The 25,056-nt window shown below is 50.4% G+C and overlaps 1 protein-coding gene across 3 annotated transcripts; it reads left to right on the top strand.

The window, feature by feature from the left end:
* Window positions 1-869: 869 nt before the first annotated feature.
* On the top strand, window positions 870-22,669 carry STIP1 (stress induced phosphoprotein 1). 3 transcript variants are annotated; one of them, XM_033205798.1, is made up of 14 exons: window positions 870-1,563; window positions 9,385-9,594; window positions 10,806-10,947; window positions 11,095-11,236; window positions 12,262-12,430; window positions 13,864-13,990; window positions 14,084-14,186; window positions 14,736-14,856; window positions 16,297-16,393; window positions 16,528-16,652; window positions 21,001-21,037; window positions 21,249-21,352; window positions 21,572-21,744; window positions 22,178-22,669. In XM_033205798.1, exons 1-14 carry the CDS (start codon window positions 1,414-1,416, stop codon window positions 22,248-22,250), a joined length of 1,773 nt encoding a protein of 590 aa, XP_033061689.1. In that variant the 5' UTR covers window positions 870-1,413; the 3' UTR covers window positions 22,251-22,669. The 3 variants fall into 3 exon arrangements, with proteins under 3 accessions (XP_033061689.1, XP_033061690.1, XP_033061691.1); XM_033205799.1 differs by having other exon boundaries at window positions 1,031-1,141; window positions 22,178-22,668; XM_033205800.1 differs by lacking the exon at window positions 870-1,563 and adding an exon at window positions 1,691-1,859 and having other exon boundaries at window positions 22,178-22,668.
* The last annotated feature ends 2,387 nt before the right edge of the window (window positions 22,670-25,056 follow it).

Below are 25,056 nucleotides of genomic sequence, written 5' to 3'. Positions count from 1 at the left end.
AGCTACTTGGGAGACTGAGGCAGGATAATTGCTTGAACCGGGGAGGCAGAGGTTGCAGGGAGCCGAGATCGACCCACTGCACTCTAGCCTGAGACAGAGCGAGAGTTTAAGACCAGCCTGGACAACACGAAAATATCCGTCTATACAAAAAAATAGAAAAATTAGCTAGGCGTAGTGATGCCTGCCTGTAACCCCTGGTACTTGAGAGGCTGAGGTGGGAGGATGGCTTGAGCTCAGGAGGTCGAGACTGCAGCGAGCTGTGATGGCGCCACTGCACTTCAGCCTGGGAGACAGTGAGACTCAACTCCGTCTCAAAAAAAAAAAAAAAAAAAGTATGCGGTTAGATTTACACAGGCCCTGAACCCCACCCTAAAGCCTTCAGCACTTCCAAGTGAGGGATTACCAGGTTTGCAGGTCTGCGGCAACTTGGCTGCAATGTCCAAAATGGGTGGGGCAGGTGGGATTAAAGTGAGGCTGTGGAGACAAGCTACTGGCAGAGAGGACACACTTTAAACCCTGGGAAGATGGCATTACCCAGAGAGGGGGAAGGATGAGGACACTGCAGAGCCCAAGACCATTGCCAGACCCGAGTCATGGGGCTCCTTTGTTCCAGGAACCACAGCTGACTCTAGAAGCAATAGCAGCATTTTCACTCCGCAGGTGCATCTCTTCCACGCTTTGGGGTGCCTGCCCTGCCTATGACTTCTGGGGCTGGGATTTGAGGTTCTACCAGGCCACAGCTCGCCAGCTCATAGGCGGTTAACTACCTGATTCAGCTCTTCGTCTCTTTCACTCCTTTACATCGGACTCACGAGGGCTGGGGGACAGCTCCCTTTCGCTAAGTGCTTCCCGCGTGCTGAACACCGCACGAATTCCCCTCGGCCCTACAGGACCAAACGACTCAGAGAGGGTGTGCGGTTCCACTGAGGACGCCCAGCGGAACAGCCGCGCCCGCCGCGATGAGATCCCCTGCCTGTCCAGCCCAAGCCCAAGCGCCCTCGCGGTCACGTGGCATTTCTGGAACATTCAGAACCTAACAGCCAGAATGCAGGAGGGCCAGGCCGAGGCCGCAGCGCTAAACAACGCGCGCAACTGGCGGTCGAGGACCAGGCAGCGCCCACCGGCTAGGACCTCCATCTCGGTGAGCGGGCGAAGGGCTGGGGCCCTGTGCCGCTGGCGATCCCGGGGACCGCCTGGAACTCGCGGCACTAGGGATCCAGATGGAAAGTAACCCAGAGGCACTGCAGCCGCCGGAGACACAGCTACAGTACCTGACTACGGCCAGGACCGCCATACGCCACGGGCGGGGCGAAAACCGGCCTTTTGAAAGGCAGCGATTTAAACCAATCAGCGCAAAGGGTTGGCAACCCTCCGCCCAATTGGAATCGCTCTCATTCTGAAGGCGGTTCCGATATGGAGTCCGGCCGCCCAATGGGAGAGGTGGAAATTTCCAGAACGAACGGAACCAATGGGCGCGGTCAGCGCGGCTATGATTGGCAGAGCAAAAGACCAATCTGTGTCGCAGAAGTCCGCTCCTCCCTCCGGTCGTGCAGCCTGAGATGGGTGGGTTTATAGAGGGGCGTCCAATCCTGAGGTGCGGGGGAGGCAGGGTTGAGGGAATCACTCCCCGGTGTCCAATGAGAGGGAAGTGGAGATGATGGGCTGGACCTCAAACCAGTAGTAGAGCAGCACAGAGAGCCCCCTAGAAGTACTCGACCAGTTAGCAGGAGAGGAAGGGGCGGGAGCCGGGGGTCCCGGCAGCTTCTAGTAGGTTCCAGAAGGCGGCGCGTGCGGTTGGGATCGCGGAGCGGACGGATTCGATTCAACGGGGTTCCGGGCCGCGCTGCGCTATGGAGCAGGTGAAGGGGGAGGGGCGGGCTGAGGCCCCGAGACCGCTCGGGGACCGGCGGCGGCCCGGCCACGGTAGGGGGCGGGGCGGGTGCCGGATTTAGGCGACCGGAGCTGGGTGCTGGGGCAGGACGGGGCGGCGGCGGGGAGGCGAGGGCCGCGGACGGCGGGCGGGAGCGGGATCTGTAGCGAGGCCGGCCGCGGGTAGCGCCCATCGCCCCTTGGTTGGGCGAGGAGGGCCGGGAGGAGGCCACAGCTTGGGTGAGTCCGGCCGGCGGCGGGAAGAGGGGCCGCGACCGGGTCCTGAAGGCGTCCCAAAGGGGCTGCTGTAGGCTATTCTGGGGAGGGTGCGGGCCGCAGAGGGCGGGGTGGAGTTGGGCCAGGGGCCGGGGTCGGCACCCGCGAGGTAGCGCTCCGGGAGATCTGAGACAGCCGACGGAGAAACCGCTCGGGACTTAGCCACGAGGAACTTGGACGGATCCAGGGAGCGGGGACGGGAATACACTGGCAGTAACCCAGGGTCTTAGCAGCTTGGGATCCAGTTGGGGCAAATCTTACTCTTCTGCATCTGAGAATGTGAGGGTGGGAGAGCGTTGAGCGGGGATTTGAGGAGCGGCAGACCGAGTGTAGCTGATGCAGTAAAGGGAAGGGTTCCGCAAAAGTCCTTGGAACGAATTCCATCTCTGACAGTGGTTTACAAATGTATTGCGGCCCCTCCTCCTCTTTTTGTATGCGTGTGTGTGATTGTCGAGTGACCAAGGAGCGACACTTCCGAAAGGTGGGTCTGAAAGGTGGATTTCTGGCTCCACTGGGACGGTTGTAGACAATTTGCAGAGATTAACCGCTAGAAGTTATGGGCCTCTCTTGAGCATTTGGGGGGCAGAGTTTGAAGCGGCTGCTGCTTCCTTTCAGTGACTTGGTTATGTCCTTAGTAGCTTGTGATTGTGAAAGGCCTAGAGATTTTGTTCCATTGGAAGCTGTCATTGAGCTGTAATGATTCATCGGAAGAAAAAGGACAAAACAACCTCCGAGAAACCTCTACCAACATCTGAGAAATCATCCGCTCGAGAGTACTACCCTCGTCGCTCCGGTCCCATAACACTTGGGGGTGACAATTCTGAAACTATACCTGGTATTTGGTTCTTACTTCAGGTCCATAAAACTAAGATCGCCCACACACTCCCCTTAAATAAGACATCTCGATGGACTAGTGACTACCACCCTTTTTTTGGTGTGAGTTACAGAGCTGAGCCTTTGGTCTCTTGTAGCAGTTGCTGCTTTAGGCAAAGCTCGAGCTTCCTTGCTGTATTAAAAAGAGTGGAAATGAAGTTAATAAACTTTTTGTGCCCATGTAATACTTCAGTTGTATGTAGGATTAAATGGGCTGTAGTATAGGTGAGGAAAAAATTTCTGGAATAAGACATTGCTCTTTTACTTTTAAGAAAGGATCTCAGCTGGGTGCAGTGGCTCACACGTATAATCCCCAGCACTTTGGGAAGCCAAAGCAGGCAAATCACCATAGGTCAGGAGTTCGAGACCAGCCTGGACAACGTGGTGAAACCCCCTCTGTACTAAAAGTACAAAAATTAGTGGGGCATGGTGGTGCACGCCAGTAATCCCAGCTACTGGGGAGGCTGAGGCAGGGGAATCGCTTCACTCCGGGAGGCGTAGGTTGCAGTGAGCTGTGATTGTGCCACCACACTCTAGTCTGGGCGACAGAGTGAGACTCCGTCTTGAAAAAAAGAGAAAGGGCCGGGCGCGGTGGCTCAAGCCTGTAATCCCAGCACTTTGGGAGGCCGAGACGGGCGGATCACGAGGTCAGGAGATCGAGGCCATCCTGGCTAACACAGTGAAACCCCGTCTCTACTAAAAATATAAAAACTAGCCGGGCGAGGTGACGGGCGCCTGTAGTCCCAGCTACTTGGGAGGCTGAGGCAGGAGAATGGTGTAAACCCGGGAGGCGGAGCTTGCAGTGAGCTAAGATCTGGCTACTGCACTCCAGTCCGGGCGACAGAGCGAGACTCCGCCTCAAAAAAAAAAAAAAAAGAAAAAAAGAGAAAGGACCTCTTTTTGCTGTAACAAATTTATTTTTTATTTTTTAGAGACAGGGTCTGGTTCTGTGGCCCAGGCTGAAGTGCACTGGTGGGATCATAGTTCACTGCAGCATCAAATTCCTGGCCTCACGCGATCCTCCTGCCTCAGCCTCCTGAGTAGCTAACCACACGCCACCACAACTGGCTAATTTTTTTTTTTTTTTTTTGAGACTGAGTCTCGCTCTGTGGCCCAGGCTGGAGTACAGTGGCCGGATCTCAGCTCACTGCAAGCTCCGCCTCCCGGGTTTACGCCATTCTCCTGCCTCAGCCTCCGGAGTAGCTGGGACTACAGGCGCCCACCACCTCACCCAGCTAGTTTTTTGTACTTTTTAAGTAGAGACGGGGTTTCACCATGTTAGCCAGGATGGTCTCGATCTCCTGACCTCGTGATCCGCCCGTCTCGGCCTCCCAAAGTGCTGGGATTACAGGCTTGAGCCACCGTGCCCGGCCCACAACTGGCTAATTTTAAATTTTTTTGTAGAGACAGGGGTTTTGCTATGTTTCCCAGGCTGGTCTCGAATTTCTGGGCTCAAGCTATCCTTCAGCCTTGGCCTCCCACTGCATTAGCACTAGAATTACAAGCGTGAGTCACTTTGCCTGGTTTTAAAATGTTTGTTTTTAAATCACCACCACCCATGATAGAAGTGTATGTGCAGGTAGATAGATGGTGAATGAATATTTGACTTAGGACAGCAAACTGACATGGCAACTGTACAGATGACGTGGCATTTAACCCCAGGTGTGTTTGAGCCCACCATCTGGAAGCCATTCCTGAAAATAAACAAGATTTTGTTTTCATTTTCAACTGTGAAGTTTGTATTTCAGTTTAGAAAATACTCAAGTTGGTCTGGGTGCGGTGGCTCACACTTGTAATCCCAGCACTTTGGGAGGCGGAGGTGGGTGGATCATGAGGTCAGGTTGAGACCAACCTGTCCAGCATTGTGAAACCCCATCTGTAGTAAAAATAAAAAAAAAATTTTAAAAATCGCCCCAGGGGCGGTGGCTCACACCTGTAATCCCAGCACCTTGGGAGGCCAAGGCGGGTGGATCATGAGGTCAGGAGTTCGAAACCAGCCTGGCCAATATGGTGAAACCTTGTCTCTATTTTTTTAAAATATAAAAATTAGCTGGGCGTGGTGGCATACTCCTGTAGTCCCAGCTATTTGGGGGGCTGAGGCAGGAGAATCGCTTGAACCCAGGAGGCGGACCTTGCAGTGAGCCGAGATTGCACCACTGCACTCCAGCCTGGGTGACAGCGAGACTCACTCTCTTTTTTTTTTTTTTTTTTTGAGACGGAGTCTCACTCTGTCGCCCGGACTGGAGTGCAGTGGCCAGATCTCAGCTCACTGCAAGCTCCGCCTCCCAGGTTCACGCCATTCTCCTGCCTCCGCCTCCCAAGTAGCTGGGACTACAGGCGCCCGCCTCGTCACCCGGCTAGTTTTTTGTATTCTTTAGTAGAGATGGGGTTTCACCGTATTAGCCAGGATGGTCTCGATCTCCTGACCTTGTGATCCGCCCGTCTCGGCCTCCCAAAGTGCTGGGATTACAGGCTTGAGCCACTGCGCCCGGCCGACTCTCTCTCAAAAAAAAAAATTTGGTGGGCATCGTGGCGCGCACCTGTGGTCCCAGCTATGTGGGAGGCTGAGGCAGGACAGTTGCTTGAAGCCAGCTGGTGGAGGTTGCAGCGAGCGGACATTGCTCCACTGCCCTCCAGCCTGGATGACAGCGAGACTCTGTCTCCAAAAAAAAAAACAAGTTGGACAGATTTCGAATGTTCAAGCTTGTCTTTTTTTTTCAATAGGGGCCTTTCAAATAAATCCCACAATGATACACTTCTTACATTTAACCCAACACAGGCATACAGCCTTGTAACACATTCAGCAAAACAGTATTTACAGTTATGTGCCCTGTGTGCTGGTATTTTTTGTCCCACTTGGTCTCTTATAATGCTGGTCATGACCTACAAAATTGATTTCCTGACCCACTGCTGATCAGTACTGTGTTTGAAAAATGCTTTTTTAAAGCATAGGCAGGAACTTCACCAGCTGCCTCTTGATCCCACTTGAGTTTTGTTAACCCTTTGTGTTCTGGCCTCCGACTTGGGCTCTAGGATTTTTTATCCCTTGCTTGCTTAATTTGGGAGGTTCCTTCTGCCTGTGCCTCTGTAAGGTCTCTGATTGATGGAAGTTCCTGATCTCTCTATTTAGGATTCCAAAATCATTTCTCTTTTTTTTTTTTTGTCCAGATAGAGTCTCACTCTGTCCCCCAGGTGAGAATGCAGTGGCATGATCTCAGGTCACTGCAACCTCCGGCTCCCAGGTTCAAGTGATTCTCCTGCCTCAGACTGCTGGGTAGCTGGGACTGCAGGCATGCACCACCACATCGGGCTAATTTTTGTATTTTTAGTAGAGACGGGGTTTCACCATGTTGGCCAGGCTGGTCTTGAACTCCTGACCTCAGGTGATCCACCCGCCTTGGCTTCTCAATGTGCTGAGATTACAGCCTAAATTCATTTCTCTTAACAAAATTATTTCTTGCATCAATTTACTGGGTTATGAGTGGATAATACATAGAATGAGTTAGTAACTTGGGTGACATAACTGTCTCAAAGAACGTTTACCTCTTAAAGGTATATTTTGGTCTGGTGTGGTGGCTCACCTTTGGAAGACTGAGGCAGGAGGGTTGCTTTAGGCCAAGAGTTTGAGACAAGCCTGGGCAATATAGCGAGACACCATCTCTACCACAGAAAGAGAAAAACATGGCCGGGCGCGGTGGCTCAAGCCTGTAATCCCAGCACTTTGGGAGGCCGAGACGGGCGGATCACGAGGTCAGGAGATCGAGACCATCCTGGCTAACATGATGAAACCCCGTCTCTACTAAAAAAAATACAAAAAAAAAAAAAACTAGCCAGGCGAGGTGGCGGGCGCCTGTAGTCCCAGCTACTCGGGAGGCTGAGGCAGGAGAATGGCGTAAACCCAGGAGGCGGAGCTTGCAGTGAGCTGAGATCCGGCTACTGCACTCCAGCCCCGGTGACAGAGCGAGACTCCGTCTCAAAAAAAAAAAAAAAAAAAAAAAAGAGAAAAACATTTAGTCAGGCGTGGTGACATACACCTGTAGTCCCAGCTACTTAAAAGGCTGAGTTGGTCGGGCGCAGTGGCTCACACGTGTAATCCCAGCACTTTGGGAGGCCAAGGTGGGTGGATCACCTGAGGCCAGGAGTTCAAGACCAGCCTGACCAACATGGAGAAACCCCATCTCTACTAAAAATACAAAATTAGATGGATGTGGTGGTGGTGCATGCCTGTAATCCCAGCTACTCAGGAGGCTGAGGCAGGAGAATTGCTTGAACCTGGGAGGCAGAGGTTATGGTGAGGTGAGATCGCACTATTGCACTCCAGCCTGGGCAACCAGAGTGAAACTCCATCTCAAAAAAAAAAAAAAAACGAAAGAAAGAAAAAAGGCTGAGTCAGGAGGATTGCTTGAGCCCAGGAGTTGAAGGTTACAGCCAGCTGTGATCATGCCACTGCACTCCAGGCTGGGTAACAAAGTGAGATACTGTCTTTAAAATATATATATATATATGTATATATATGGCCGGATGCGGTGGCTCACGCCTGTAATCCCAGTACTTTGGGAGGCTGAGATGGGCGGATTATGAGGTCAGGAGTTTGAGATCAGCCTGGCCTACATGGTGAAGCCACATCTCTACTGAAAATACAAAAATTAGCCAGGCGTGGTGGCAGAAGCCTGTAATCCCAGCTACTCAGGAGGCTGAGGCAGGAGAATCGCTTGAACCCAGGAGGCAGAGGTTGCAGTAAGCTGAGATCGTGCCACTGCACTCCAGTCTGGGGACAGAGCAAGACTCTGTCTCAAAAAATAATAATAATAAAATGAATAAATGAAGGAGCTTCTCGAGGGGCTGCCTGCCCTCAGGTAGGCTGCTGTGGGGCGCCTGGCCTTTTGTGGGGCAGGTCAGTGAGGAGAAACCCTTTAGTGAGGACCCTGTTATGACAGGGCCAAGGCCTGCTTCACTTTTTTCTTTTTTTTTTTAATTAAAAAGTAAACTTTAATGTCGAAAATGCAAACTTGGGAAGGGCAGAAAGATCACACACAGGGCTGTCACTTCACACTTGGAGGGTTGCACAGCAGCCCAGCAGAGGCACTCTTCACTTCTCAGACAGTGGGGTGGGCGGGCAGAGACGCTCCTCACTTCCCAGACCATGCAGGGGCTGGGCCGAGGAACTCCTCACTTTCCAGACAGTGCAGCGGCCAGGCAGAGGCGGGCGGGCAGAGGTGCTCCTCTCTTCCCAGTCAGGCAGCCGGGCAGAGGGGCTTCTTACTTCACAGACGGTGGGGCGGCCAGGCAGAGTTGCTTGACTTTTTCAAACTGCTGTATCCCACCAGGCGCAGTGGCTCATGCCTGTAATCCCAGCACTTTGGTAGGCTGAGGTGGATGGATCACCTGAGGTCAGGAGTTTAAGACAAACAGCCTGACCAATATGGTGAAACCCCGTCTCTACTAAAATTACAAAAATCAGCCAGGCGTCGGGGCGGGCACCTGTAGTCCCAGCTACTTGGGAGGCTGAGACAGGAGAATCACTTAAACCTGGGAGGCAGAGGTTGCAGTGAGCTAAGATGGCACCACCGTACTCCAGCCTGGGCGACAGAGGGGAGACCCCGTCTCGAAAAACAAAACAAAACCCTGCTGTATCCCTACTTTTTGCACTCTAAATGTTTGAGAATGGAGAGGTTTAAACCACAGTAGCATTTCTTTATTCTCCATCCCCTTTGTAATGTAGTAATATTTAAGAATGGCAGGAATCAATTTGGGGGGCTAGCTTGACTGTTACCCATTAGTGAACATTTATCTGTCATGTGGCGACATGTTGCCACACCAGGAAATGGAGACCAGTTCTTCTGTGATGGGAGGAGATGGCAACCATGCCATAGGCAGGCATCTTGCTGCTCCCAAGAAAGAGAAGCCTCCGCTGCCATCCCACAGCCTTCGGGTCACTGGAGCATGTATCAGTGCCACTCCGCCCACCTTCTTCCTGTGAGGGGTGACTAGGCCTGTGCTCCATTTATCATTTGGATGCTTTGGAAATCTGTGACAAATGAATTGACTTTTCCACGAAAGCATGTGATACGTCCTGGAGTGGCTTCATGAGCTCCATGTAGAGACTGGAAGAGTGGCAGAGCCCTCGTTCGTCACATGAGGGCTGGCGTGGAGTGCAGCCTGGGCTCTTTGCCCCTGCTTGTTTTTTCTTTGCTGGCTCCCTAGGGAAGGTGTGGGAAATTAAATAAATGAACTACTTTTCTCTTTTCTGATCTGTAAAGTCACCTATTTATTTGTTGGTAACTCTGTAAAAGAATGAGTTTTATCTTAAAAGCTTGTGATTAAATGGACTCATCACAGAAAAGCTGTGTGCTCCTTTCCCCTCAGGTCAATGAGCTGAAAGAGAAAGGCAACAAGGCCCTGAGCGCGGGCAACATCGACGATGCCTTACAGTGCTACTCTGAAGCCATTAAGCTGGATCCCCACAACCACGTGCTGTACAGCAACCGTTCTGCTGCCTATGCCAAGAAAGGAGACTACCAGAAGGCTTACGAGGATGGCTGCAAAACGGTCGACCTAAAGCCTGACTGGGGCAAGGTCAGCTGTGGGCAGCGGAGGGAGAGAGGCCCTTCAGACCTTTCCAGAAATGCCTTTTGGTGGCCTGAGGCTCACCTGTCCTGATAGACTGATAATTACCTACTCACCTCCCTGTTTGAGTATCCTCCTCAGAAACAGCATTTTTTATCAAATCTAAGATAGCTATTAGTTGTAATACAGCCTTTATTTTTGGTACTAAGAAGGAAGAGGCTGGGGCTGGGCGCGGTGGCACATGCCTGTAATCCCAACACTCTGGGAGGCTGAGGTGGGCAGATCACTTGAGGTCAGGAGTTCAAGACCAGCCTGGCCAACATGGTGAAACCCTGTCTGTACTAAAAATGCAAAAAAAATTAGCCAGGCATAGTGGCATGTGCTTGTAGTCCCATCTACTCAGAAGGCTAAGGCAGGAGGAGCACCTGAGCCTGGCAGGCAGTGGTTGCAGTGAGCTGAGATCGTGCCACTGCACTCCAGCCCAGGTGACAAAGCAAGACCCTGTCTAAAAAAAAAAAAGGAGGAGGAAGAGGCCAGGTGCAGTAGCTCACACCTGTAATCCCAGCACTTTGGGAGGTTGAGGCATGAGGATTACTGGAGCCCAAGGGTTTGAGACCAGCCTGGGCAACATAAGGAGTCCCTGTCTTTACCAAGAAAATAAATAAGGAAAAAAAATGCTGCTAAAGATACTGACCACAGTTGATGAGAGGTGAATGGGGTGGGGCGGATGTGCCTCTGCTATTTGGATGGATCCTTAAAGTAAAAGCCTTGGCTTTGTAGCCTAGTCCTCTCCTTTTTTCTCTTTGGCCTTCGTGTGAATACTCATTTTTTTCCCCCATTAAAAGTAGAATTGGCCGGGCGTGGTGGCTCAGGCCTGTAATCCCAGCACTTTGGGAAGCCAAGGCAGGCGGATCACAAGGTCAGGAGATCAAGATGGTGAAACCCCGTCTCCACTAAAAATACAAAAAATAGCCGGGCACGATGGCGGGCGCCTGTAGTCCCAGCTACTCAGGAGGCTGAGGCAGGAGAATGGCGTGAACCCGGGAGGCGGAGCTTGCAGTGAGCCGAGATCGCGCCACTGCACCCAGCCTGGGGGACAGAGCGAGACTCCGTCTCAAAAAAAATAAAATAAAAAAAAGTAGAATTGTTCTTTTTTGAGTTTATCTTCTGCATTTATCTCTGGGTGTTCTTTATTTTGTGTCTTTCTTTGGTGGTTTAAGGGCTATTCACGAAAGGCAGCAGCTCTAGAGTTCTTAAACCGATTTGAAGAAGCTAAGCGAACCTATGAGGAGGGCTTAAAACACGAGGCAAATAACCCTCAACTGAAAGAAGGTTTACAGAATATGGAGGCCAGGTTGGCAGGTAGGTACCACGCACAGTTTTCTTTCTTATTATTAATGGGATTAATTTTGTGTCTTCCCCCTGAGAAATGTCAGTCTGTTAGGGTATGGGACACAGTAATTCTAGTGAACTCATTTCATAGTGATGTGCTTTCCTTTACTCGGACAGAGAGAAAATTCATGAACCCTTTCAACATGCCCAATCTGTATCAGAAGTTGGAGAGTGATCCCAGGACAAGGACACTACTCAGTGATCCTACCTACCGGGAGCTGATAGAGCAGCTGCGAAACAAGCCTTCCGACCTGGGCACGTAAGTGGACGCCGCTCATTGAGGTTCTGGAAATCAGGAGGAATGTTATGCTTTTTCTTCCCGTAACCTCACAGCAGAGGGTTCCCTGCCCTAAACTGCAGTTTCTGCCTTTGCTTATTCTCTGCAGAGCAGTAGCAGGTGGTCGTTTATTTGTAATTATAGAAAGGGTCAGGGGAGCATATATCACAGTAATCTAGAACGTTCCTTGTCATCTATATACGCCTCTTGCCTGCTATCCTAGAACTCTAATCTAGTGTCAACCCCATCCTTTCAATCTCCTTAGGCCCTACTGTCTCTGTTGGTATATCAGGGTGGAAACAGGCTTGAAGTTTATGTGTAAAGATGTGTCTAAATCTTGTACTGGTATCCATCTCTGTCTCAATCCTCTGGCTCCTGAGATCAGCTACGGAAGTATACCTAAAACAACTTATTCCTCTGTGTATCTGCCAACCTTGAGGAATAAACTTGACCTCTGTGACTTTTATTTATTTATTTATTTATTTATTTTATTTTTTCGAGATGGAGTCTCGCTCTGTCACCTAGGCTGGAGTGCAGTGGTGTAATTTCGGTGCACTGCAACATCCACCTCCTGGGTTCAAGAGATTCTCCTGCCTCAGCCTTCTGAGTAGCTGGGATTACAGGTGTACACCACCACACCTGGCTAATTTTTGTATGTTTAGTAGTAGCGACAGGTTTCACCATCTTGGCCAGGCTGGTCTCAAACTCCTGACCTCAAGTGGTCTGCCTGCCTCAGCCTCCCAAAGTGCTGGGATTACAGGTGTGAGCCACCGTGCCTGGCTATCTGTGACTTCATTTTATTTATTTTTGTTGACTCTATTTTAGATGGTGTTTTGATGGTTTGAGCATTCCTCAATTGTATCTCATGAGTGATGCAAAATCTAGCCATCTTTTGACGGGTGAGGAGCTTCTAAACACAGGAATCTGACTTTAATAGTGGGAGTTAAAAGACTGATTGTGGGGAGAAGTAATTGCAATTTTTCTTTCTTTTTTCAAATCAATACTAGGAAACTACAAGATCCCCGGATCATGACCACTCTCAGCGTCCTCCTTGGGGTCGATCTGGGCAGTATGGATGAGGAGGAAGAGGTTGCAACACCTCCACCACCACCCCCTCCCAAAAAGGAGACCAAGCCAGAGCCAATGGAAGAAGATCTTCCAGAGAATAAGAAGCAGGTCTTGTTTTTTCTCCTCACTGTCACTCATTTATAGATAACTAGAAATCTTGATGTTGAATGGGAACATCTGTCGATCTTGAATGACCATGATTATTATGGTTTTTTTTAGAGACGGAGTCTCGCTGTGTTTCCCAGGTTGGTCTTGAACTCCTGGCGTCAAGTGATGCTCCTGCTTCAGCTAGGATTACAGTCACAAGCCACTGTGCCCAGCTGTAACTATTTTGAGTGCTTTGAAATGTGCTAATCTTATGACTATTATTCATTAGAATGGTCAGCATGTTAAAAGATCAGCTTCAGGCCAGGCACAGTGGCTCACGCCTGTAATCTCAGCACTTTTGGAGGCCAAGGTGGGTAGATAACCTAAGGTCAGGAGTTCAAGATCAGCCTGGCCAACATGGTGAAACCTCATCTCCACTAAAAATAGAAAAATTAGCCAGGTGTCATGATGGGCAGAAGAATCACTTGAACTTGGGAGGCCGAGGTTGCAGTGAGCCAAGATCTCGTCACTGCACTCCAGCCTGGGCGACAGAGCGAGACTCCATCTCAAAAAAAAAAAAAAGATGAGCTTCACAAGAGAATTCCTAGGAGTGATGTGTAGCCAAGAGTGAGCAGCGGGAGTTGCCCTTCTCATGGTCGCAACAGTAGCTTCGTTGCTGCCAGTGTGAATGTTGGTCAGAGCAAGACCAGAAAGTTGGGAGTAATTCACATCCTTGTCATGATCCAGAAGAATGTTGTCCACATCAATCCTTAGACCTTTGCTTCCTGGCTGGACATGGTATGCAGTTGGGAGCGTCCGCTAAGCAGCACTCTTTTGGAGCAGGAGGCATGCGCCTCAACAATTTCATTTCCCTCCTTGTAACTGGAACAACAGATTGTTGCCAAATTTAGCACCTTGAAATGGGTAAGCGTTGGTTGTTTAGGGTGTCTCAGCTGGAAAAAGGCCCTCCACTGTGGGCGGTAGCGAGTTTTGCCGAAGACTCGTGCCATTCAGCCCCTTCTCATCCTCTCACCACGCCCTCTGCTATGGTTCCCTGACAACTAAGACCCTGAGGCAGCCACAGGACCGACACCAGATCTGCTGCAGCCTCTCAGAATAAAGCCTGGTCCAAAACTCTGCTGTCCTCAACGGTTGCTTCAAGTTGAAGGGATGTCCTCTCCCCTAAAGAAGCGCTCTGCTTCCTGACAAAGATCCAGGAGAGTAGGTGGAAAAGGGGGAGTTTCAGAGCAAGCAAAGATGAAGTTAGTTTTCATTCTAATGGCTGGTACTTGACTGTATTGTCTATAGCTGATTGATGAAGAGGCCTTCAGGAGAACTTGCTAGAGTTCTGTACATGTTAGCTGTATTTCAGAACTTGTGACAGATCATAGATTCTTGCTGTCTTTGTCACCTGAGTTAGATTTGCTCAGCACTCACTTCTAAACCTCATCTAGGCACTGAAAGAAAAAGAGCTGGGGAATGATGCCTACAAGAAGAAAGACTTTGACACAGCCTTGAAGCATTACGACAAAGCCAAGGAGCTGGACCCCACCAACATGACTTACATTACCAATCAAGCAGGTGAGGCCCAGAAACAAGGGGCAAGGGAATTATTGGGTATCTGAGGGAAGAAGCAAGGACTGACTATTCCTTCTTCACCATCCTGCCTGGCAGCGGTGTACTTCGAAAAGGGTGACTACAATAAGTGCCGGGAGCTTTGTGAGAAGGCCATTGACGTGGGGAGAGAAAACCGAGAAGACTATCGACAGATTGCCAAGTAGGTTCGACCTTCCAGAATACCTTGATAGTGTGGAGGGTTTCCTGTCCAAGACTTAAGTTTCTCTGCATGGGGAGGAGGGCCGCTGGCCATAGAATCTGCTGTGTTAAGAAAGGGCTGGCAGGCCGGGTGCGGTGACTCATGCCTGTAATTCCAGCACTTTAGGAGGCCGAGGCGGGCGGATCATGAGGTTAGGAGATGGAGACCACAGTGAAACCCCGTCTCTACTAAAAATACAAAAAATTAGCTGGGCACGGTGGCAGGCGCCGGTAGTCCCAGCTACTCAGGAGGCTGAGGCAGGAGAATGGTGTGAACCTGGGAAGCAGAGTTTGCAGTGAGCTGAGATCGCGCCACTGCACTCCAGCCTGGGCGACAGAGCGAGACTCCGTCTCCAAAAAAAAAAAGGGGGCTGGCAAGAAGGTCACCGCAGACAAAACAAAAGGTGTTGAAGGCAGTGATGCGGATCTTTCCAGTTGCAGGTGTGTTTTTCTGCAGGAGCTGACCTTATCTGTTTGTCCTAAGCAGTTCTCGTCTCTCTCTCTTTTTCAGAGCATATGCTCGAATTGGCAACTCATACTTCAAAGAAGAAAAGTACAAGGATGCCATCCATTTCTATAACAAGTCTCTAGCAGAGCACCGAACCCCAGATGTGCTCAAGAAATGTCAGCAGGTGGGTAGGAAAGGAATAGGGGTATTTTCTTGTTTTCCTAATAATTGAGCCATTGTTTCTTACTGTTTTATTTAATAACGAACTTGACTTTTTTTTTTTTTTTTTTTGAGATAAGGTCTCACTCTTTCGCCTAGGCACAGTTATGGCTCACTGCACCCTCAACCTCCTGGGCTTCATTGATCTTCCCACCTCAGCCTCCTGAGTAGCTAGGATTACAAGCGTGTGCCACTACGTCCAGCTAATTTTTTATTTTTTTATTTTTTGAAACAGAGTCTCGATCTGTCACCCAGCCTGGAGTGCAGTGGCACGGTCTCTGCTCACTGCAACCTCAGCCTCCCAGGTTCAAGCAGTTCTGCCTCAGCTTCCCGAGTAGCTAAGACTACAGGTGCGCACCACCACGTCCAGCTAATTTTTGTATTTTTAATAGAGATGAAGTTTCACTATATTGACCAGGCTGATCTCAAAATTCCTGACCTCATGATCCATCCACCTCAATCTTCCAAAGTATGGGATTACAGGCCACTGCACCTGGCCACGTCCAGGTAATTTTTTAATTATTTGTAGAGAAGGGGGTCTCACTGTGTTGCCCAGGTTGGTCTTGAACTCCTGAACTCTAGTGATCCGCCCTCCTCAGCTCCCCAAAGTGCTGGAATTACAGGCGTGAGCCACTATGCCTGGCTGAACCTGACCTTTTTTTAGGTAGTGGCTTTGGTCATCTTATATGATTCTTTTTCTGTCATTTAACAGTGACAGCATCTAAGAAGTGATCTGGTTTTTGGTTTTGTTTTCTTTTATTTTTTGCAGTTTTTTGTATTGGCCAAGATTTCAACCCTAAATGTGTTAATATTGAGGGCCTGTGCATTAAGAGTGTTAATAGTTCTTGTAACATAACACTTTGACTATTTTATACAACAAAAATGATATGAATCAGGCCAATTGTCATAAATCATGTAGGGCATGACTTTATATTCACAAAAGGATTGGTGACAAAATGAATTGTGCTAGTGAGGTGTGCATCCTTTTCATACAGGGTTTATTTTTGTACCAAGTGTTGTGTCAGTGCCATTCATTCTCTCTTATGGCAATCCCAGCACTTTGGGAGGCCTAGGCGGGTGGATCATGAGGTCAGGAGATCGAGATCATCCTGGCTAATGCGGTGAAACACCATCTCTACTAAAAATACAAAAAATTAGCCTTGCATGGTGGCAGGCACCCCTAGTCCTAGGTACTCAGGAGGCTGAGGAAGGAGAATGGCGTGAACCTGGGAGGCGGAGCTTGCAGTGAGCTGAGATCCCACCACTGCACTCCAGCCTGGGTGACAGAGCAAGACTCCGTCTCAAAAAAAAAAAAAGCTTGTCAGCAATTCTCTGAAAATTAACATCCTAATATTTAGATGATTATGAGTGTTTAAATTACGATTCCAAGAATTATGTTTTGTAGGCAGAGAAAATCCTGAAGGAGCAAGAGCGGCTGGCCTACATAAACCCCGACCTGGCTTTGGAGGAGAAGAACAAAGGCAACGAGTGTTTTCAGAAAGGTGCTGCCTTCAGCTCGGGGATCAGGGGGAGCGGTGCTGCGTGTGCCTCCCATGCCAGGCTGTGGGGTAATATGGCCGGCTACATGTGGGGGCTTTTTGCTTTTTAAAAGATAGACTTTGTTTTTCTTCCCCAGGGGACTATCCCCAGGCTATGAAGCATTATACAGAAGCCATCAAAAGGAACCCGAAAGATGCCAAATTATACAGCAATCGAGCTGCCTGCTATACCAAACTCCTGGAGTTCCAGCTGGCACTCAAGGTGAGGAGACCTGTGGGGGCGGCCATTACTGTAAGCCTGCACGTGAGGAGTGGGTTTTCTCTCTGTGTTTTCGTCAACATTGGGTTGATGATGATGTTTGAGACAGTGTCTCACTTTGTCCTGCCTCGGCCCCCTGAGGAGCTAGGACCACAGGCGCATACCACCACATCCTGCTACATTTTTAATTTGTTTGTAGAGTTGGGGTCTTGCTGTGTTGCCTAGGTTTATAGTGTTGTGTGTGTGTGTAAAATATGGGACGTGTATCCAGCTGGTCCTGGCCCATGGAGTTACTACTGGTTGGCAGTACATTGGAAGGTGGGTCCTTTCACCCCTGTATCCTTCCTCTTTTTTCTTTGTTTTTGCCTTTTTAACCATTTTTTTTTTTTTTTTTTTTGAGACGGAGTCTCGCTCTGTCGCCCGGGCTGGAGTGCAGTGGCCAGATCTCAGCTCACTGCAAGCTCCGCCTCCCGGGTTTACGCCATTCTCCTGCCTCAGCCTCCCGAGTAGCTGGGACTGCAGGCGCCCACCACCTCGCCCGGCTAGATTTTTTTTGTACTTTTTAGTAGAGACGGGGTTTCACCGTGTTAGCCAGGATGGTCTCGAACTCCTGACCTCGTGATCTGCCCGTCTCGGCCTCCCAAAATGCTGGGATTACAGGCTTGAGCCACCACGCCCGGCCCTTTTTAACCATTTTTAAGAAGTGGAATTGCTGGGCCATGTGGTGTCTGTGTTTACTTTTTTTGTTTGTTTATTTGAGACAGAGTCTGGCTCAGCTGCCCAGGCTGGAGTGCTGTGGCACAATCTCGGCTAGCTGCCACCATCTCCCGAGTTCAAGCAATTCTCCCATCTCATCCTCCCAAGTAGCTGGGATTACAGGCACCCGCCATCATGCCCGGCTAATTTTTTGTATTTTAGTGGAGACGGGGTTTCACTGTGTTGGCCAGGCTGGCCTTGAATTCCTGACCTCAGATGACCCACCCGCCTCAGCCTTCCAAAGTGCTAGGATTGATTACAAGGGTGAACCACTGCGCCTGGCCCCCTTTTGTTTTTGTTTTTGTTTTTTTTTTTTTTTTTTTTGAGACGGAGTCTCGCTCTGTCGCCCAAGCTGGAGTGCAGTGGCCGGATCTCAGCTCACTGCAATCTCCGCCTCCCGGGTTCACGCCATTCTCCTGCCTCAGCCTCCCGAGTAGCTGGGACTACAGGCACCCGCCACCTCGCCTGGCTAGTTTTTTGTACTTTTTATTTTTTATTTTTTATTTTTTTTTTAATTTTTTTTATTTTTTTGAGACGGAGTTTCACTCTGTCACCCAGGCTGGAGTGCAGTGGCCGGATCTCAGCTCACTGCAAGCTCCGCCTCCCGGGTTCACGCCATTCTCCTGCCTCAGCCTCCCGAGTAGCTGGGACTACAGGCGCCCGCCACGTCGCCCGGCTAGTTTTTTTTTGTATTTTTAGTAGAGACAGGGTTTCACCATGTTAGCCAGGATGGTCTCGATCTCCTGACCTCGTGATCCGCCCGTCTCGGCCTCCCAAAGTGCTGGGATTACAGGCTTGAGCCACCGCGCCCGGCCCTGTACTTTTTAGTGGAGACGGGGTTTCACCGTGTTAGCCAGGATGGTCTCGATCTCCTGACCTTGTGATCCGCCCGCCTCGGCCTCCCAAAGTGCTGGGATTATAGGCTTGAGCCACCGCGCCCGGCCTGTTTTTTTTTTAAGACGAGGTCTGGCTGGGGTGCAGTGGCACGATGTCAGCTCACTGCAACCTCTGCCTCCCCAGTTCAAGCCATCCTCCCACCTCAGCCTCCTGAGTAGCTGGGACTACAGGTGTGCACCACTGTACCCTGCTAATTTTTTTTTTTTTTTTTTTTTTTTGTTGAGAGGGAGTCTCGCTCTGTCACCCAGGCTGGAGTGCAGTGGCGCGATCTTGGCTCACTATTTTTTAGTAGAGATGGAGTTTCACCAGGTTAGCCAGGATGGTCTCGATCTCCTGACCTCGTGATCCGCCCGCCTCGGCCTCCCAAAGTGCTGGGATTACAGGCTTGAGCCACCGTGCCCGGCCAATTTTTCTATTTTTTTATAGAGACAGTGTTTCACCATGTTTTCCCAAGCTGCTCTTAAGCTCCTGGGCTCAAACGATCCTCCTGCCTTGGACTCCCAAAGTGCTGGGATTACAGGCATGAGCCACTGCGCCCGGCCTATGTTTAATTTTTGAGGAACCACCATATGTTTTTCAGCAGCTGTACCATCCTTCCTTGCTTTTCTGTTTTGCTCAGCTAGGTAGGTCTGCTGTTCTCAGTCATATCAAGTTTGGTCAAATACGATTGACACAGTGAATGGAGTTCTCATCATTCTCTCGAATATCAGCTCCCTGCCTCTTTCAGCAGTTTTTTTTGACTGTTCTCTAGCTGACAAACCTGGACCATATTGTGAGAAGGTGACAAAGTGTGACCCGTCTAGAAACAGCCATACCTGCGTTTGTGTTGGTTTTTATATTTTGTGCCATTGTCTTCTGGGTCTGTGTCTCAGCTTAGAGACATCATTTCTACTAGTAGGATTGTACAAGAGTCATGTCAAAAGCATATTGATTTGTGAGGCAAAGAATAGCAGGTTGTCCGTCACCTCGAAGGTGGGCAGTGCTTTCCCAATCATGAGAGCGTGGAGAAAGAATGAATGGGATTTCTGCTGCTGTCCAGCTTCTTGGTGGAAGGGTTGGAATTAAGCCCAGGTAAGCTCAGTGTACTGCATAATATTCTCTTCCTCATGATTTCTTACTTTGAAGATGTTTCAAAGAGAAGAATACATAGTGAATATCTGGTGTATCTTCAACTTTTATCTGACAATTAAATACTGACCTTTTTTGCTGAACTGTTTGCGAAAGGAAATTGTATTCATTTGGCACTTAGAATGAGACATCCAAGTCTTGTGCACGCGTTGCCTGAAAAGACTCCCTGTCCAGTGCAGCACTGTCAGCACACGCAACCTCACCAGACGAAGGCCTGATGCCATCTGCCATCTGTCCATCCATACTCAGACTTGCCCACTTCTCCAAAAATATGTTTTAAAACTCGGGGTTTTTTATTTTATTTTATTTTGAGACAGAGTTTCACTCTTGTTGCCCAGGCTGGAGTGCAATGGCGTGATCTTGGCTGACTGCAACCTCCGCCTCCCACATTCAAGCGATTCTCCTGCCTCAGCCTCCCAAGTAGCTGGGATTATTACAGGTGCAGCCACCAGCACAGCAATTTTTTTTGTTGTTTGTTTGTTTTTTTTTTTTTTTGAGACAGAGTTTCACTCTTGTTGCCCAGGCTGGAGTGCAATGGCACGATCTCAGCTCACCGCAGCCTCTGCCTCCCAGGTTCAAGCAATTCTTCTGCCTCAGCCTCCCTAGTAGCTGGGATTATAGGCATGTGCCACCACGCCCAGCTAATTTTGTATTTTTAGTAGAGAAGGGGTTTCTCCATCTCGGTCAGGCTGGTCTTGAACTCCCGACCTCAGGTGATCCACCCGCCTTGGCCTCCCAAAGTGCTGGAATTACAGGCGTGAGCCACCGCGCCTGGCCTTCTTTTTTTCTTTTTTTTCTTTTTTTTTTTTTTTTTGAGACGGAGTCTTGCTCTGTCGCCCGGGCTGGAGTGCGGTGGCTGGATCTCAGCTCACTGCAAGCTCCGCCTCCCGGGTTCACGCCGTTCTCCTGCCTCAGCCTCCGGAGTAGCTGGGACTACAGGCGCCTGCCACCTCGCCCGGCTAGTTTTTTTTGTGTGTGTGTATTTTTAGTAGAGACAGGGTTTCACCGTGTTAGCCAGGATGGTCTCGATCTCCTGACCTCGTGATCCGCCCGTCTCGGCCTCCCAAAGTGCTGGGATTACAGGCTTGAGCCACCGCGCCCGGCCTTTTTTCTTTTTTTTTTAAGTAGAGACGGAGTTTTCACCATGTTGGCCAGGCTGGTCTCAAACTCCTGACCTCAGGTGATCCACCCACCTCAGCCTCCCAAAGTGCTGGAATTACAGGCATGAGCCACCGCGCCCGGCGTTGTTTTGTTTTTTAATCAGCAGTGGTTTTGGATTCCAGAGCTCTCAGTACCAAGGCCCATGCATTTGGTCTAGCTGTCATGTAGTCTTCAGTTTCTCAAACTGGAATTGTCCCCCGCTATGTGTTTTTCATAGCATCAGCCTCTTGCAGAGTCCAGGCAGTTTGTCTTTTGTGGGATGATCCATCATCTGGAGTTGTCTTTTCTGGTGTCGTCACCTCTGTGTGGTGCTGGATGAGGTGTTAGTTGGAAGTTCACATGCTTGAGCTGCCTGTAGTGAGCTTGTCCAAGGGAGTGAGCCTAATTTCTTTCTGCTGCTTCATTCTAGGACTGTGAGGAATGTATCCAGCTGGAGCCGACCTTCAGTAAGTGCCTTTCTGCTGCCTGTCCCTGTCTCTAGCCAAAAGATTAGAGAAGGAAAGGGCAAGCCCTTTGTCTACCTGTGTGTCCTTGGGACCTGTAGCATTTAGGATCCAGCATCAGCAGGTGTGAACAGTGTTGATGTGCAGGTGAAGAGGTGCAAGGAGCAGCCTTGGGCGCTGCGTGTGGATAACGCACCACCTCTCCTGTCTGTAGTCAAGGGTTATACACGGAAAGCTGCTGCCCTGGAAGCGATGAAGGACTACACCAAAGCCATGGATGTGTACCAGAAGGCGCTAGACCTGGACTCCAGCTGTAAGGTGGGGCTGCTTCTGGGGCTCCAAGGCTCCCTCTGCCTTTTTCTGTGTTGGGTCTTTTCCATGTTCAGTCCCTGATTTCTTCCCTGTCACCTCCATTTCCCTGTTTCTCTCTTACTTGCTCTGTCTTCCCTTGTCAGTGGCCTCTGTTATCTTGGACCTGCTGAAGTAGTGAGCTGGGTGGTGCTAACACTCTTCCTCTTTGTCTCTTCTGGATTGCAGGAAGCGGCAGACGGCTACCAACGCTGTATGATGGCACAGTACAACCGGCACGACAGCCCCGAAGATGTGAAGCGACGAGCCATGGCCGACCCCGAGGTGCAGCAGATCATGAGTGACCCAGCCATGCGCCTTATCCTGGAACAGATGCAGAAGGACCCCCAGGCACTCAGCGAGTATGTAGAGTCAAAGAGGCAGCCTTGCTGGAAATGGAGAACAAAAGCAGGCAGATGAGTGCACGCAGCTGGGAGGGGTGTGCTCGGTCTGGGAGGAAGAGGAATTCTGTCATTCTTCCTAAACTTGAGGAGATTGGCAGGGGGTGGAGAGCTGGAAAGGCCTTGTTTGTTAGTCATGATAGCTTAAGCAGTCATTTGGAAAAGCCCATTTAGCTGGGAGAAAGGTCTTGGCTGGAAGCTGTGTCGTGGGCTCGGAGTAGGACTGGCAAGTTCTGCAAAGTGGAGCAGGCCTCTGCAGCTCTGCGCCCCAGGCCTCGCCAGGACCCCTCCCTGCTGGGGCCTTCTGTATAGGGGGTTGAATTGGGGCTTGCTGTGAGAGCAAGTAAGATTTTAAAGGTTGTCTCATTTCAAATAACTGCCTCTTCCTCTGTAGACACTTAAAGAATCCTGTAATAGCACAGAAGATCCAGAAGCTGATGGATGTGGGTCTGATTGCAATTCGGTGATGACTTGTTCATCCCCCTTCCCTTCGCCCTCATGTGGAAAGAGGAGCTGGGACCGCGGCGAGCAGCACGGAGCAGAAGGGAGAGCAGGGGAGAGAAGGCCTCATCTCTCTATATTTATACATAACCCCGGGGAAGACACAGAGACTCGTACCTGCGCTGTTTGTGCCACCGCTGCCTCTGGGCCCTCCCAGCACACGCATGGTCTCTCCACCGCTGCCCTCGAGTTCCGTATCTCCTTCCCCTGCCCCCAGTTGCTATCTCGGCTGCTCTCCCATAGTTGGTTATTTTTTATTTGGGGCAGTGGGCATGTATGGGGAGGGGAGGGGGTTCTTCCAGCCTCAGGTCCCAGCTGTCTCACGTTGTTTATTCCGCGTCCCCTTCTCCAATAAAACAAGCCAGTTGGGCGTGGTTATATGTTGCTTTGGCCTTGAGTGTTTTTTTTTTTTAACCAAGAGTTTGTCTTGCAGGGGCTGCTCCTGGAACCTGATCTCGCTCTTCTCTTTGGGGTGGGCTTAGGAGGAGTCAGGTGGCTTTGCTGAGAGGGCTGCTAGGTGGCGCTGTTGCTCAGTGGCTGGAGGGACATCTGGAGGCTTCCCCACCCCAAGTGGTATTAATGAGAGGTTCAGATAAGCTTTGGGGTGTCCCCAGTGCTGTTAGTTCTCCAAATTATAGTCCCAAAGTTAGAAACTGGCTAGATCCAGAGAACAGGATTTCAGTGTGACCTCTGGAGGTCACTGTGGGGGGAGGGCAGCTATACTGTCAGTTGCTGTTAGATTTAGGAGTTGGAGGCCGGGCGCAGCGGCTCAAGCCTGTAATCTCGGCACTTTGGAAGGCTGAGACGGGCGGATCATGAGGTCAGGAGATCGAGACCATCCTGGCTAACATGGTGAAACCCCGTCTCTACTGAAAAAATAAAAAAAAAAAAAACTAGCCGGGCATGGCGGAGGGCGCCTGTAGTCCCAGATACTCGGGAGGCTGAGGCAGGAGAATGGCGTAAACCCGGGAGGCGGAGCTTGCAGTGAGCTGAGATCCGGCCACTGCACTCCAGCCCGGGCGACAGAGTGAGACTCTGTCTCAAAAAAAAAAAAAGATTTAGGAGTTAGGTCATGGATTGTTTTTGTTTTTGTTTTGTTATTTGAGACAGAGTCTCAGGCCAGAGTGCAGTGGTGTGATCTCAGCTCACTGCAACCTCCACCTCCTGGGTTCAAGCGATTCTCCTACCTCAGCCTCCCCAGTAGCTGGAATTACAGGAGCCTGCTACCACACCCAGCTAATAATTGTATTTTAGTGGAGACAGCTGTTTTGCCATATTGGCCAGGCTAGTCTCGAACTCTTGACCTCAAGCGATCTGCCTGCCTCAACCTCGCAAAGTGCTGGGATTACAGGCATGAGCCACCGCACCCCACTGGGTGATGGGTTTTTATTTGTTTTTTTCTTTTTTTTTTTTTTTGAGGCGGAGTCTCGTTCTGTCGCCTAGGCTGGAGTGCAGTGGCACAATCTCAGCTCACTGCAAGCTCCGCCTCCCCGGTTCACGCCATTTCTCCTGCCTCAACCTCCCGAGTAGCTGGGACTACAGGCGTCCGCCACCACTCCCGGGTAATTTTTTTTTTTTTTTTTTTTTGTATATTTAGTAGAGACAGGGTTTCACCATGTTAGCCAGGATGGTCTCAATCTCCTGACCTCGTGATCTACCTGCCTTGACCTCTCAAAGTGCTGGGATTACAGGCGTGAGTCACCGCACCCGGCCTGGGTGATGGTTACAATGCACAGCTCTCACCTGAGAACTTAGGGTTCTAAGCTTTAATTACACTTTTCCATGGTTGCAAAAAGCTGCGTTTTCTAAAGCTGTCTTCCTGGACTGGGGAGGCCTCTGGGGCAGGAGTAAAACTTCCTCATTTGCTCCAAGAGTGCTGCTTTTTGGGCTAGGAAGTCTCTGAGACTAGCAGCTGGCTGGACTTCCTGCTGCTGGTTTCATCAGCTTGCTTTCCCCTGGGAATCCCCGGCAGGCCGCCCCCTTCCTCATCTGGGTGACGCCGTTCAGGCAGCCTCCTCCATCGGCAGGACTCTGCCGCCCCCAGGCTTGCCCACCCTCTATGCTCCAGTCCCCAGTGTATTCGCTGGAAAGGCCACTGTTGTGCGCAGAGCTGGTGGCGGATATGCCTTGCTCTACTGAAGCCCACATCCTAGGACATGTGATGAGCAGGAGGGTATAGACCACCAGAGACCCCTGAGGTGACACCTAAGCAGGGACTTGATGGGAGTGAGCCTTGTGGGGACTCGGAGGCACGTCCAAGTGGAGCACAGTGGAGGTGTGTTTGGAGCTGGGGGACCTGAGGGCCCGGGACGTTGTGAATGGTCAGGTCCAAGTTCTGTTCACTCATTCACCTGGCAGGTCTGAGTTCATGAGTTTGAAAGTAGCCCTGGCCGGGCGCAGTGGCTCAAGCCTGTAATCCCAGCACTTTGGGAGGCCGAGACGGGCGGATCATGAGGTCAGGAGATCGAGACCATCCTGGCTAACACGGTGAAACCCCGTCTCTACTAAAAAATACAAAAAACTAGCCGGGCGTGGTGGCGGGCGCCTGTAGTCCCAGCTACTTGGGAGGCTAAGGCAGGAGAATGGCGTGAACCCGGGAGGCGGAGTTTGCAGTGAGCTGAGATCTGGCCACTGCACTCCAGCCCGAGCGACAGAGCGAGACTCCGTCTCAAAAAAAAAAAAAAAAAAAAAGCAGCCCTATGCGGAGCTAGGAAAAACCGCAAAATGGACTTGTTTCCCTCTGGGGCCTTGAGGGATCTTTGGTTGATAGGG

This window comes from Trachypithecus francoisi, unplaced genomic scaffold (assembly GCF_009764315.1).
Source record: "Trachypithecus francoisi isolate TF-2019V2 unplaced genomic scaffold, Tfra_2.0 Lachesis_group8, whole genome shotgun sequence".
In the NCBI taxonomy this organism is placed as follows: domain Eukaryota; kingdom Metazoa; phylum Chordata; class Mammalia; order Primates; family Cercopithecidae; genus Trachypithecus; species Trachypithecus francoisi.
Note: the sequence above shows the minus strand (reverse complement) of the source record. Positions and strands in the feature narration are given on the sequence as shown.